Here is a 15995-nt window from a genome sequence, read left to right on the forward strand (position 1 = left end):
CAACAGGGGGTAACGGTTATGTGTAATTCTACTTTTCAGGAGGGCAAAAGGTCTAGGGGGCAGCGATCTAGGAAAAAGCTAGGGGAGCGAGCCGATTACGGCAATTCAAGCCGGCATACAAGGGTTGAAGGGCCGGTGGCCTAATACACGGATCACATGGTCCGAGATAGTCCCAAGGGCACAGGGGGGCACGGGGTTACAAAGGGTCAGAAGAAAGGTGAACAGGGCGGTAGCCCGTCTCTTAACGGGAGAAGGCGATACGATCGCCAGGCACCCGTTGTTGAGGTTCGGAGAGGAGGGACTATTCAGGCAAGGCGGGGTACACCTGACAGAGGAAGGTTTAGCTATATTCTTGGGCAACATAGCAGAAAGCGTCAGTGGAAGGCATGAGGTAGCAGGGGGTGGCGGGCCTGGGTTCTAGGAACCAGGCTATGGCGGCAAGCAGTGCTCCTCGGCGGTCTGTAGTAGCGCAACGTCGGTTGGCCGGCACTTCCCCAGATACTCGGCGAATTTGTCGTGGCCTCAAGGGCCGACACGGTCGTCATCTTAAGGGTGGACCGGTGCTATGCCGATGAGGGGAAGTGGTACCGCTCAGCTAACTTGCGCAAGGGCGGGACTTAGGTTCCGCCCCGTTGTTTAATTGAGGAGAAATTAATATGGAGGCTGTAGCCGGGGGTATGCACTGCTTTCTCGCCACCCACTTATAGAGTACCAATTCTAATCCAATCAATAAATTTGGCTGTGACCTTTTAAATCGCAATTCAGTTGTCCGCATGTTTATTGGGGAGAAAAGAAGGTAGGGGGGTGGACGGCGAGGCCGTTAATAAAATCAATGGACGGCTTAAAGAATTCGAGGGACAAACTAGGCCCGAGAATAAATAAGCGTCCTGGGTTTTTTAAAGAAGGAGCCTAGGGCAAGGAAGGAGAGAAAAGGGGAGGGGGGGGGGGGGGGATAGAGCAGGTAGCATAGCAGCATCCTATAGGTAAGAGGGGGAGGAGAGTTACCTGGGAGGTACAAAAGAGCAGGAGTGCCAGGCAGGCTCCCTCTTTCAGGCTGATCAAGGATACAAGAAGGCACCCACCCTCCCGCCCAGTTGGTAGGGCAATTTGGCCCTGGTATTTAGGAATTGAACATTTTTTAATTTCGGTGGTGGCACCGACAGGCAATCCAGAGTTTTCGCTATCACCAGGGCGAAGGTGAGGTAACTGGAATTTGAATTGAAGTTTACGTCCGGTGGTGGCAACGTCAGGCCAATTCGGTCTTTAATTATGGTCTGGCAAAAGAGGTCCAGCAGGCGCGGCAAGCAGTGCTCCTCGGCGGTCTGTAGTAGCGCAACGTCGGTTGGCCGGCACTTCCCCAGATACTCGGCGAATTTGTCGTGGCCTCAAGGGCCGACACGGTCGTCATCTTAAGGGTGGACCGGTGCTATGCCGATGAGGGGAAGTGGTACCGCTCAGCTAACTTGCGCAAGGGCGGGACTTAGGTTCCGCCCCGTTGTTTAATTGAGGAGAAATTAATATGGAGGCTGTAGCCGGGGGTATGCACTGCTTTCTCGCCACCCACTTATAGAGTACCAATTCTAATCCAATCAATAAATTTGGCTGTGACCTTTTAAATCGCAATTCAGTTGTCCGCGTGTTTATTGGGGAGAAAAGAAGGTAGGGGGGTGGACGGCGAGGCCGTTAATAAAATCAATGGACGGCTTAAGCTCCAATCCGAGTCCTTTTAACAGTCCCGGGATAGTGAATCCCGAGACGGACCCTTTCACACTACACAGCTTCCCGGGACGGTCCCGGGACCAACCCTGGTCGAGACCTGGGTTGAAATCCCGGGATGCTCGACCCGGGAAATTGTCCCTGTACCCTTTCACACTGAGAAAAAACCCGGGATGATGCGCATTCACGTGCAAAATCCCGTGATTTTCATGCGAGTGTAAAAGGGGTATTAATGTATTATACCGGTCTGTGTCCCCCCTTGGGAGTAATATCCTGTCTATAATTGCCTAAACTTCAGTACTGAGTACTTACATAATCCTAGTTCAGACACAAAGGGGGGAATTCAAATATTTGAAAGGTTGGTTGGGTGTCTGTCTATTAGATAGGAAAAAAACAGACTTGCAACTGACTTTTCAAACATTTGAATTCCCCCCAAACAGTGTAGTTCACAATTCAGCAGTGGGAGATGTTACAGTAGCTCACATTACATAAACTTGTCCTGAGGTGCTAAATGGATTTATTTTGGAATTTAAGGAATGGACGACCCTTATAGCAGTGTTTTATTTTTACCAAGTGTTTGCATACAGTGCAACCAGATCCCGTCTGAGATATATATATATTGAGAACAGGGTCAAGGTGAAACACTTATCAGATAACAATGTAGATATAGCTGCAGGATTGTAGGACACTGAGGGATATATTTTCTAAAATGCGGGTTTTCAGATGTGATGTTGTCCATAGCAAACAGCCAGATTCTAGTTATCATTTATCTAGCACCGTCTTGAAGATAATAGCTAAATCTGATTGGTTGCTATGGACAACATCTCCCCTTTTGAAATCCTACACTTTAATATATATACCCCTAAGGTTCCATATGTATAGGAGCGTAATACTGTCATCTGCCTTGTTAATAACACAGTACATAATATTTGCCCCCAGAGCAGCAGTGAGCCTGTTGGGCGCATACTTCATCTATAAATTATTCTGTTACGTTTATTTCCCTATTCGTCGCCTTCCTAGCAAGACGTCACCCAGTTATGGGGGTCATTCCGAGTTGTTCGCTCGCAAGTGGATTTTAGCAGATTTGCTCATGCTAAGCCGCCGCCTACTGGGAGTGAATCTTAGCATCTTAAAATTGCGAATGATGTATTCGCAATATTGCGATTACACACCTCGTAGCAGTTTCTGAGTAGCTTCAGACTTACTCGGCATCTGCGATCATTTCACTGCTTGTCGTTCCTGGTTTGACGTCACAAACACACCCAGCGTTCGCCCAGACACTCCCCCGTTTCTCCAGCCACTCCTGCGTTTTTTCCGGAAACGGTAGCGTTTTTTCCCACACGCCCATAAAACGGCCTGTTTCCGCCCAGTAACACCCATTTCCTGTCAATCACATTACGATCGCCAGAACGATGAAAATGCCGTGAGTAAAATTCCTAAGTGCATAGCAAATTTACTTGGCGCAGTCGCAGTGCGGACATTGCGCATGCGCATTAAGCGGAAAATCGCTGCGATGCGAAGATTTTTACCGAGCGAACAACTCGGAATGACCCCCTATATTTTTGCGCTTCACTTATACACTGATCCCAGAGCACTTATGTCATAACAAGAACACACACTGGAGTCACAGTGAACGAAAGAGCTTACAATTTACTTCGCTCTACAGACATGCTTTTAGGGACTGATTTAGAGTTGAATGTAAAAGTTCACACATTCCCACACGTATGTACATGCAACCTTAGCGTGTAGATGTGTCTGGATCACATATATACGACGACCATCGTTATCATCCACCGGAAAAATTAATCTGCGTTTTGTCAACTGGAAATATCGGTGCGACTTGTGCGCAATTGTGTTGTGACGCACAGTGCCTGAGCTGCAGAATGGCAACTCTAAAGCGGCCGCTTAACTCTAACTTGTCACGCCAATTACAGTGAAACTAGCGCAGCGTTAACATTTAGAAACCTATGCTACCTGGTATAAATAGAGGACACCTGAGACGGGAACGTGAATTCCTCGCCCCGGTTATACGGCTGAGGCTGGCAGCTTCTTAGGTTACAGCACAGTATGTGCGCGGTTTTTTTTATGTGGATTAAAGAGCACTTTGTCCTGAAGGTATACTGTGTTATTGGGGGAAATGAGGATTAATAATTAATAAAACCTTAGTCGATATGTTATATTTTGAGTAAATATTTAGAACGCATTATAGTAGGGTTCTGCGTAATATTCCAGATGCTTCTAAAACGATTTTGTTTGCTTGATGCAGCCTCTGTATTACAGCCAGGGATTGACGCTACCCCCAGTTATATCACACGTCCCCTGTACCTTTATAAGGTATGCTGGGTAGAACGGGACATGGAGCCTTTGCTGACTCCAGTAAAATGTCTTTCGTCTCTCTCTCTTTGCGTGGAAGGCCAGCCAATTGGGGGGAGGCCTGTCCCTCTGGCCAAGAAAAGGCTGCGGCAGATGGACTGCAAGGGGAGATGTGTTGAGTTGTGCTGGCTGGCATACCGCACCCTCTGCGCTCCTTAGGTTACAGGCTGAAGTGCACATTCAGGGGAAAAGGCTCCAACACGGCCGCTCCAGATGGTCTACTCTCTGGAAAAAGAAGCCACAGGCTTAGAAGGAGTCAGAAGTCCTCCTCGTACTGAGCCCGCAGCGCCGCCCAAGGCGGTCAGAAATAGATTCTGTAACGTTTTCTTGTAATCCAGTCATCAGGATGCAAGTACGGATGTAGTGTGTCAGCCCCCCCCCCCAGCACTTCCAATCACAGCCCCCCCTTACCCAGTGACAGGAGGCCGGTAAGATGTCCTGCTTGTGCATAGGACAAGCTCAGCATGCAAATTGTAGCTTCTACAGATTTTGTGGGACTACAAGTCCCAGCAGGTCTTGACAGTGGTCTGGACAAGCTGTACATGAATAATTCAGATGTATCACTGACTGTCGTAGAGATACATGCCCACTCTCTGTCTGACATGGGCATGCTGGCACTTGTAGTTCCACAGTAGTAGGAGAGATGCTGGTTTCACTTCTGACCTAAGTTCATGCACTGGGGTTCCAGCTCATTGATCGCAACCCCTAGCGGTGGAATTATCAGTACAACACCAACAAACTGGAGAAGCGCTAAATATACAGTAGGCGGCTGTTTCAAAAGTATTCATATTTACAATTTTGATTTTAAACGCAAGTGCGATCCTATAGAAGTATACGTATCATATATCCCTTTACAGGACACTGAGCAGAGGTCCACCCTGACTTACCACGCATGCAGTACCACCGGCTAATAGCACAGACCTGTATAATGGCTATATATGATGAGATGGAATAAAAGGGTTCAGGTTGATTTACCAACGGTCGTAATCCCGACAGCCATTGACCTACAGTCAAAATACCGACACGGACAAAATTCCGACATTCATTATGCCGACACGTTCAAATTGCCGACATTTAGAAAGCCGACATGCCAAAATACCGACACACACAATTAGATCACATGGTTTGTCCAAAGGCAAATTTGCAACACTTATTACTAAGCCGTGGAGAGAGATAAAGTACCAGCCAATCAGCTCCTAACTGTCATTTTACAAACGCAGCCTGTGACATGACAGACAGGAGCCGATTGGCTGGTGCTTTACTCTGCAATTTATCTCTCTCCAAGGAGTAGTACATACAGATGGCGCCACGCGCATCGCAGGCACGCCGCCAATCTTAGAGAGAGGCTGCTATATGTTCCCGGCTGTGCGCCTCGCCAGGCGCACCTAGTCGCAGACGGAGCCAGGATAAGCATGGCTCCATCTGTACAGCCCTGAGGCACCTTATAATCAAATGTCATCAGGAAATTGTCACCAGGTACCGTATGTTCTTGTTTTTCCAATCCCTTGTCTCTGCGTTAGCATGTCGCAGTGACTGAGATGGGTCATATATGGTGGCATGACTGCAATTTGTGTGTCTCCGCCCTTCACTATGCAAGTGGAGATTTTATAGACAATTAATAGATGCGCAAACCCCCGGTTTCTATAGACTGCATCCGCTGCAGCCCATAGAAGCTGGATCGGATTGAGCTGTGCCAAATGGCAGGAAGTGCTCTCTGCCTATCACAGCCCGGTCTGGCAGTCCTGGAGGGAGGACACACCTCCCAATGGGACTGCCTTGTGTGTCTGTGACTGACAAGTAGCACTACCAATAGGAAGTCACCGCCAGTCAGAGTGAGACCAGTGTAGTCACGGACTGGATCTGGCTCACTAAGACACTGAGCTACGTGGCAGATTTTACCTAGGGTGGGGGGGGCAGTCCTGCAGTCCATAGGTAAAATCCGCCACTGACAACATCATATGTATGTTTCATAAACATATTTGGTTTAATTGATTCCTGCCAAGATCATTAACCCCAGAGAGGCTCAGTCTGAGAGGTATTCCCATATAGGGCCTAATTCAGAGTTGATCGCAGCAGCAAATTTGTTAGCAGTTGGGCAAAACCATGTGCACTGCTGGGGGGCAGATGTAACATGTGCAGAGAGAGAGTTAGATTTGGGAAAATTGAATACTCAGTGGGGCCAATTCATTAACTCGGAATTGCATACCCTCCCACCCAGTGTCTATGGGACATATCCATTACCATTTACCAGGTGCCGAGTGGACCCCGATAATGAAGTATCCAATGAGTAGCAGCGATGGATACAAAATCACCTGAGTAATCCAAATTTCCTCCGCCGTGGAGACTGGTGATCCGAAGATCAGCTGTCCCTGTAATCCCTATCACCACTACTTTAGTAGCTTTGAAACTTAGCACTGCAGAGTCTGCTACTGCACATGTATGAACTGGGGTTCACGCACACGAGAATGCCAGTGGGGGGAGGCAAACAGGGGTTTCGGATCCCTCTTCGCAACCTGGGACTCATTTTTCCATAGGGAAGTAGTGTGGACTGGCAATCAGTGCCATCTGAAACACGCTTCATCCATCTTTTTGTCAGAAAAGAACACCGAAAAATAGTTAAGAGTAATCTGGGCCCCTCAGTACCCGGCAGCCCCTAGGCAGAAGTCTTGGTTGCCTAATCCAGGGCATAACCAATGCTTTGTTGAAAATACTGTATGTGTGTACAGGCTGAGGAGGTTTGAGAAAGATATTATGCACAAACAGGCTGAGGATGTAGCAGAGTGTCTGTACACACCAGTGAAGGAGTGGAGGCCTTACAGCTACAAACAGCCCCGTTACCTAACCAGTGGAGGGGTTTGATTAAAGATAAAGTGGGTACACCCGTACTGTTATACACACTGCTAGATGGAGTGGAGCTTGATCAGAGTGGGGTGTTATGCAGCTCACCAGCCGGTGAGTGTGTGTAGGAACCTGGTAGTGACGCAGGATGTTGGAACAGTGGTTATAGTGCAGGTAATCACTGGTCTTACTGGAGCTAAGTGAAAGACTACTGTCTCCCAGTGTGGCACTCTAACACACTCCCAAGATGGCTCCGCACATGCTCAGTAGTAGCTTCGGTGGCCATCTTGGTACAGGGAATGAAGCTTCCCTGAAGTAGTAGCAACATGGAGTCTGCACAGCAGGGCACTCCACTTTCAGCGCATTTCACAATAAGGGACACTGTAAATACTGTAGGTAATTAGCTTACTGATATACACAGACAGCGATCATTAACTCATATTAGAGGGTCATTCAGATGTTGAGGGATCTGCAACATTAGGCGCAAAGTACCGATGTTCTGTATTTTGCGCATGCGCAGGACCCATTCTGCGAATGCACGAACGGAACCTGTGATGTAGGTAGCAGGACGGCAGCAGACATGTCAGTGATTGACAGTCTGCTGCCGTTCGGAGGGCGGGGAGGGGGCGGCGACGGCCTCTGTTCCTCAAAACAGAAGCTTGTCCCCACCATTGAGGGGGAGGGAAGAGGCCAGGGATCCCCGTCGTAGGATGGAGACTTACCGGCCTCTGCGACGGGCGGCTTGTGTGTTCCCATGGGTGCCGCACACTGCCGATGGTGACTGAGTGATCAGATGCTGCGTCTTAGGAAGCAGATTGGAGACGTCTGCGTGTGATAGACCCCTCCTGCTGCGTCACCATACAGCGCTGTCACTGCTGCTTCCCAGGAAGTGATAGAACCTCCAACCACATCTGAAACAGGCACTCACCGTGTCTCTCTGATACTGCTTACACCATTGAGGTTTCATTTATAAAACTATAACAATCTGTTGCCCTTTAATTGCATCCAACACCTACACACCTTGGATGCAGCAACTTTTAGAGGCGAACCAATATCCATGGCAATGCAGGCTACAAATTCACTAAGAACCACTGACATCACTGAGGCACGAGGCACTGTGGGAAACTGTTTGGTCGATGATTAGTTCAGCCCATAAAACTACCACCTCCACTGTGGACACTTTAAATCATATTTCCAGACACAGGGGGTCATTCCGACCCGTTCGCACACAGCGGTTCTTCGGTGCAAACAGGTCAGAACAGCGCATGCACGGTGGCCGCATTGCGCATACGCGTCGTTGCCCGTCGCCGGGCAGCAGCCAGAACAAAGAAGAAAGTGATCGCTAGCGCGATCGCAAGAAGATTGACAGGGAGGAGGCGTTCCGGGGGCGTCTACTCACCGTTTTCCGGGCGCAGAGATCCGAATGCAGGCGTGTCCAGGCGTTTGGAGGGCTGATGTCTGACGTCAATCCCGGGACCTTCGTGGCTGGATCCATCGCACAGGGTAAGTAGGTCTGACCCTGGTCTTGTTTTGCAGGATTTTTTTTTAGCATAGCAAGGCTGCACAAGCGATCGCAGCCCCTGCTATGCTATAATACACTCCCCCATAGGCGGCGTCTAGTTGATCGCACGAGCAGCAAAAAGTTGCTACTTGCGATCAACTCAGAATGACCCCCACAGCTGCCTCACTGCAGGTCTTTATAGATGGTACAGATATCTACAACCACATCCACATTCTGTGATTAATATAAGTGACAGAGGGGGAAATGCATCAAACCTTGGAAAGAGATAAAGTGGAGAGAGATAAAGTAGCAGCCAATCAGCTCCTAACTGCCATGTTACAGGCTGTGTTTGAATCAAACAAATGACAGTTATGAGCTGATAAGTTTGTACTTTATCTCTTCAAACTTTATCTCTCTCTCCACTTTATCTCTCTCCAAGGTTTGATACATCTCCCCCAGAGTTCCTCGGTGACTTCTAATATTATATAGCAGGTGCATGTCATCCCCTATACGCAGCTATAGGACCATAGCTACAGGTGTTAGGGGTTTACGTCAGAAAACACAACACCGCAAAAAAGTAAAAGCCTTTGCGAGCTTGTTGTTTCAACTAAATGGCGCAGGATGACGCGAATGAGCTACATCTGCGCGGCCAGCTGCTGTTTACCGCAGTGATCACAGTCCTTTATATTTTGGATCTCTTTTCGAGTCTTTTTGTTATTTTTTTTTCCACACGCCTCGAGCAGCTGTTCTCCTCACTAACTGCATCGCAACATAACGCAACAGCATTTTCTGGAGGCGGCGTTACCTTAGTGAGAGAGGTGTCGTGTAAGACAGACTGGGTGCAGAGATCCGAATACTATCTTGTAAGAAAATAAATTATTTGCATAAACAAGCGCTCATCTAGCGCGTGAAGAAGGGGGCCGATTGGCAGGAAAAGGGGGTGAAGTTCTGCGGGAGAGAGAAAGAAAAGAAAATGAGTCATTTAATTCTGCATTTCTAGGGATTCTGCGCCAAGATACTAATTAAAGCTGCAGCCGGCGAGAGATAGATCCAGAATTCTGTAAGGCGATGCATAGAAACCTAGCGCTCGATAGATTATGAACGTGTACGTGTTGCAATTTCACTGCTGAAAACATCATCAGCAGATATATTAGAGATATAAGTTAGACCAGAGGTTCCCAAACTGTGTGCCGTGGCTCCCTGGGGTGCCTCGGGACACTTGCAGGGGTGCCCTGGGGTTGGTGGTCCAGGACCCATTCAAATTATTCATGGTCAATATAATAGGCAAAACCAGTGCTGGTGGCTGCCAGTCATAAAATATGTGGACAATCAGAAGCAAATCTTGTCCCTCACCACACAACTGACCCTAAGGATGACATATAAACGCGATCTACTTAATGTAATATTTCTATCTAAATTTCTCAATAAGACATTTTTGGCCTAGGGGTGCCGTGAAAAAAATTCTGATATTCTAGGGCGCCGTGATTCAAAAAAGTTTGGAATCCACCGAGTTAGACCGTTACGCAGCAAAGAGCCAAGTGTTTATAGGCATCGTAACGTATTTGCCGGGAGCCCAAGTAAAGTCAGATGGGATCCCTCTGTTTCTTATTTTAGGTGTGCTCAAGGGGGATTTTGGGTGTTCCGGTTTGACATTACCCCCAAGTGAGAAAGAATGTCCGTGAGGTGCCAAAATAATTGAAATATAATCTGCAGTGCCAGTTACGCATTCAAGCAATCACAGATTTCTATGTATGCGTATTACAATGGAGTGCGGCATTTCCTAATGGAAATCCTTACTGACACTTTAAGCTGTTCCATTTAATATATTTATTACTGACATTGTGCAGGGATCACATCCCCCTTGGTCTATGTAGGCGTCCCGACGCTTGGCAAAACAATAAACTGATGATACTGCTTATAACAGAGCCCCGCCACAAGTGACGGGTCATTACCGCTTACTCTCCATATAAATTAATGGTGGGGGGGGGTGCTGATTGGTCAGAGTGTGGGAACTGCTGCAGGGGAGAGGGATCTGTGTGGAACTTCACTTCCGCAGCAGATCGACGGCGGCTTTGTTGCGTTATAGGGGTTTGAACTCTCCGACGGGTATCGCCATCCAGGAAGAAATGACAGTCAAAACCGATGCATAGTAAACGCTGTGTTTTCAGACTGCGATCCGACATCGATAAACGCTGATACCCGTTGGTTTTGGAAATGATACAAAGTTGATCTGTTGTAACTTTACCCCTATTTAAGTAAAAAAAAGAATTAAACAAAAAATGCAACAGAAAAAAAAAGTAGAAAAAAGGTGACTGGGGGTTAATTTGAGGCCACTCTAATAAAAATAAATAAAAAAAAGCTATTATTTTTCATTAGAATAAATACTTTCATTAATATTGGGATGCATAACCTAATAGAAAAGTTTATTTTTAGGTAATTTGAGGCCATTTTTTTTACAGACAGGTAAAAACAGAAAAATGTACTCAGAAAAATAAATGCAAGTTTGATATTCAATTGCAAATGTCATTCTCGGTGCAAATTTGCCTGGACTTTGCTTTGCGGGACCAAACTCTCTCCTAATTGAATTCCCACCGTGGTGCGCCTATGCCACTCCTTTCGTAGTCCAAATAAAAATAGATTGGAGGTGATGTTGCCGATAGCAACCAATGAGAAATTTGCCGTTGTTTTCTAAACGGCACTAGCAAAATTAAACCTAAACCCCCATTGTTTGCTAAAGGGTAGCCTTCCTTTTCCATAGTAACCTATAGAACAATGTTAAATATGTACCCTAATGTATACGTTAAATGAGCATGCTTGAAAGCAATTGTTTTGCTGTACAATAGTTTATCCCCATTGACGAGCTGCATTTAGTTATTGATACAATCTCTAGTCAAATCTGTGTAACACGTACAGTACCTAGATGTCAGCACTGTGTAACTTACCTGGCGTCACAGCTTCTCACATCCATAGCTCAGCGACCAGCATGTGTTGGGAATATATGAAACACTCCAGTAACTGTAATATACCCTCTGCTAAACAGTGTATCCAAACATCTACAGCAGCTACTGTAGGTGGGGATGCAATCGCAGCAAATTCCCCTTAGGCTATCTGTCCATGTAAAAAAAATGCTTCTTACTAATGTAACTCCTTTAACCACTGAAACCTCTCACAAGTGTGATGTCTTGGGGTGGTTGGCTTGTGCTAGCCTGGGGGGTCTTGTGCTTTGGATTTGAACCATGAGGTCACCTGGTTGCAGTTGGCCAAAATTATGCCAGGCACCTCAATTTTACTCTATGCTAGAGTTTATTATAATTATCCTGATTAGCAGCGTTTAGTACTTAGAGTGTGCACCTGAATTTTTATATTTTTTTTCATGTGGAACTAGAAGTCTCAGCATGGTAGCACCTCTCACTATGTTTAGAATTAGGGTGTGCAGTCCTCCCCCCTCCCCCCACAATGCAAATGATGAAAAGTCCACAGGAAGTGGACTTATTCTTCAAAAAAATCAAAGCAGATTATATGAAATTAGTTATTGTAGTTTTAAATTTTTCATAATAATAACAGGTGTATTAAATTAAAAGTATAATAATAAAAACAACTATTAATTATCAGTCAAGCTTGAGTTGCAATATAATGTAATTATAAACCGCAACACATATTCCGCAGCTCTTACAGAGAATATTCCTGTCATTCACATCAGTCCCTGCCCCAGAGGAGCTTACACTCTGTATTCCCTATCATATGGGTGTGCACACACAGTATGAGAGGAAACTGAAGAAACTGAAGAAAACCTAGGCAAACACTGAGGGAGAACACAAAAACTCCACACTGAAGAGTAAAACCGAGTAAAACCGAATCCGCTCATCACTAAGTCTGAAACACGGACCGACTCATGCGCAAACCTCCGGCTTCAATGGACTGCACTGACTGCAGCCCATAGAAGCCAGATTGGGCTGTGCAAAAGGCAGTTGGTGGCTTTCTTCAGGAAGACAGCTCTCTGCTTGTTGAAGCCCAGTCTGGCAGGCCCGGAGGGAGGAAACACCTCCCAATGGGACTGCCTTGGGTGACTGACACCTAGGACTTCCAATAGGAAGTCACTGCCAGTCTCTCTGACGCTGAGCGGGGTGGCGGATTTTTACCTGGGGGTGGGGGGGGGGGGGGGGGGGCTGCAGTTCTGCAGCCCATAGTATTAACTGCCACTGGTGAGAAAGCAAACTCATGACCCAGGGCTGTGAGGCAGTAATGCTATCCATTACGCCAACCATGCTGCATGCCTTTCATCGCTGTTGCCATATTATGATATTTTGATTATATCCTGATTCTTTGCTCTGCGTTGACTCCATGTCCTGTTTACAGCCCTAAAACACTCTCTCCTTTCTCTCCCTCCCCCTGTCTCTTCCTTTTTTCTCTTTTTCCCTAGTTAGCTGCCCAAGTCCTGGAAGATAAAGGTGTGGGATTTGGGTTGGTAGACTCTGAAGAGGACTCCGCTGTAGCCAAGAAGCTAGGTGAGTCCACGATGGAGCTAGGGGTGGGCTAGGGGACAGTCCTGACGCTAGAACTTATATTTGTGCACACATTTTATTACAATGCTTCTCTAAGCCGTCAGTCAACTCGACTCTGAAGTTCAGACATTGACACAAATTTATCTTAGACTAAAACACTTTTTGGTGTCATTCAAGCAAAGTGATAGGTTCTACATTGTGTAGTATTATTCATGGTAAACTGCAAGATGAAGTGGAGAAATATAAACCAGCCAATCACGCGGCAGTTAGGAGCTGATTGTACAGTACTTTATCTTTCCCCACTTTATCACTCATCCAAGTTTTGATAAATATCCTCCAGAGAACTCAAACATAGTAATGTTGGATTTTTTTTTAATTATTAAAAAAATAAAATAAAAAAATATTGGAGGGGTTGTCCACGGCAACAAATCAGCTAGCTACCATTTATCAAGTACATTCTCTAAATGGATAGTTCTAAACTGGTTGCTATGGGAAACCGTCTATCCTTTTCAGAAGGTTTCATACATCTACCCACTATAGCATGTAAGATAGTTACGCTCAAACAGGCAACATTATAGAGCAGGAAGTTTAGCCGCTTCGTGCCGCGTCTACCGGACCAGATGGAAGGTTTTACTGCATCACAAATTCACTTTGGACCAGCGAAAAGCAATCAAGGTTAAAACATGCCTGACTTATATATCCCTGAGGTACTTCCTTACCATTGGTTTATTTCTAAGGTGGATTGGGACACAATGCAGAATATTGTTTGAGACTTAGGGGCTAATTCAGGCCTGATCATTAGGCTGCGTTTTAGTGCAGCCTGCGATCAGGTTGAAGCTGCGCATGCGTATGCACCACAATGCGCAGGCGCATCGCACGGGTACAAACGGGATCACCGCTCAGCGATGGGTTTGTGTGAAAAATCCATTCGCACGGGCGATTGCAAGGAGATTGATAGGAAGAAGGCGTTTGTGAGTGGCAACTGACCGTTTTCTGGGAGTGTTTGGAAAAACGCAGGCGTGTCAAAACGTTCGCAGGGAGGGTTCCTGACGTCAATTCCGGTCCCGGACAGGCTGAAGTGATCACAGCGGCTGATTCTGGGCTGTGCAGCGACTGCACAAGATCTGTTTGTAGAGCTCAGCTATACATGCGCTCGCACACGTGCTAAGAGAAAATACACTCCTTGGTGGGCGGCGACTATGCAAACGCAGGACTGCAAAACAACCCTAACAAGCGATCAGGTCTGAATCAGCCCCTTAATACCGTGCAATATGATGGAGAATAAAAACCATACTGTACTAACCCGCCCTCTCGGGCAAGAATTCACCGCACCATAACCAAGTGGTGATAGGAAGCAAAAAACGATATAATTTAAAAGATTGTTAAAATCCCTGAATATTAATTCAATTACAATTTGATCTGCATGTATAAAAGGGGATCCGGTATGAAGATCGACAGTGTCTAGGTCGACAATGTTTAGGTCGACCACTATAGGTCAACAGTCACTAGGTCGACATGGATGGAAGGTCGACAGGGTTTCTAGGTCGTATCAAAGTGCCTATCCCGACATCCCTGGAACTCAACACATGCATTACCTGAAATAGTCACTAGGGGGAGTCAGGCTCATACAGGTCCTCAGCAGCAAACAGACGCACCTGGAAGTGCTAGCACACATTCGCTCCCAATTTAGGACCCTGAAATACAGTAGTTGGAAAGCTGTTGGGTCTAAACTGTAAGGGATATCACACAGGCAGCTACAGTACTATAGTAAACATTTATACCCGTAATTCGGTAGGATGAAATAAAATATCTTAAATAATAATAACAATAATAATGAAGTTATAGCAATACGGTCATGGCATTAGATGAATATATGCAGAATCAAAACTTTGGAACGCTACGTGATGGCTGCAAGAGAATAAATGTATTCATTAATATATATATATTAACATTTCTTTACAGTATATAGCGCTATCATTTTCCATCGCATTTAATCAAAATGTAAATGATGCCTACACCATACTTGCCTACTCTCCCGGAAGCTGCGGGAGGCTCCCGTTTTTGGAGGTAGCCCCCTGCACCCCCGGAAGAGTAGGCAGGTCTCCCGCATCCTGCTCGCACCCTAGTGATGCGGGCAGGATGAAGAGATACACTCCCATATTCGCGAGTCCGTGGGGTGGGGAAGGGGTTACAATGATTAAAATGACGCGAATCACGTCATTTTAGCCCCGCCCCCTTTCTGCAAATCTCTGCATTTTCCCGATGGGGGGGCTTAATAATGTCACAGCCCGGCCCCCCAAAGTCTCCTGCAGCGTCTCCTCTCCGGTGAGGAGATATTTAAAGTAGGCAATTATGGACTACACACAGTGGAGGCAGCCATTTTGTTATGGAGAATGAGACCAATCTATTCACTAGGAGCAAGTGACAATACTGGAGCAGACATTTTGTGCACTGAACCAGTGTCATGGCAACGCAACCCATCCATTCACTAGGAACCAGTGACATCTGTAAGGCACTTAGAAGTCTATTTGCGAAGCAGTGAAGAGTGTGGAGAAGTGAGCCAGTGGAGAAGTTGCCCATGGCAACCAATCAGCATTGAAGTAACACTGATAATTTGCATACCTCCCAACTGTCACGATTTTCGCGGGACAGTCCCGTTTTTTGGGGTCTGTCCTGCTGTCCCACCCGTGGGCCGCAGTGTCCCGCGGTGGTGGTGGTGGTGGGGGGGGGGGGCAGTTGAGAGGCTCCAGCACTTGAGAATAGACGTTGTGCACATGCACACAGCGTCTATTCAGTGGAGACAGGAGGAGAGAGGGCATGCCCCCTTAGTGACGAAAACAGGGGCGTGGCTTGTGATTGCAGGCCCTCCCGTGAAGCCATGCCTCCTTTTCCATAGGCCATACCCCTTTTTCGGGCAGGCGCGCACAGATGTCCCTCCTTACAATGGACAAAAGTTGGGAGGTATGAATTTGCAATGCATACTATAAAATTATACAGAAAAGCTGATTGGTTGCCATGGGCAACTTCTCCACTGGCTCACTTGTCCACTCTTTTCACTGCTTCAT

General features: G+C 46.6%; 1 protein-coding gene and 1 long non-coding RNA gene across 2 annotated transcripts in view; one reads left to right on the top strand and one right to left on the bottom strand.

Annotated features, from left to right (window-relative positions):
* CASQ1 (calsequestrin 1) overlaps window positions 1-15995 on the top strand; it is a 90389-nt gene that overhangs the window by 11946 nt on the left and 62448 nt on the right. The window contains exon 2 of the mRNA XM_063946980.1: window positions 12849-12933. Within this exon, the coding sequence (XP_063803050.1) occupies window positions 12849-12933 (85 nt within the window). The remainder of the gene's footprint in view (window positions 1-12848; window positions 12934-15995) is intronic.
* LOC134980246 (uncharacterized) overlaps window positions 14535-15995 on the bottom strand; it is a 58299-nt gene continuing 56838 nt past the window's right edge. The window contains exon 3 of the long non-coding RNA XR_010190360.1: window positions 14535-14624. This is a non-coding gene — a long non-coding RNA (uncharacterized LOC134980246). The remainder of the gene's footprint in view (window positions 14625-15995) is intronic.

The sequence above is a fragment of the Pseudophryne corroboree genome, chromosome 12 (genome assembly GCF_028390025.1).
Source record: "Pseudophryne corroboree isolate aPseCor3 chromosome 12, aPseCor3.hap2, whole genome shotgun sequence".
Classification (NCBI taxonomy): domain Eukaryota; kingdom Metazoa; phylum Chordata; class Amphibia; order Anura; family Myobatrachidae; genus Pseudophryne; species Pseudophryne corroboree.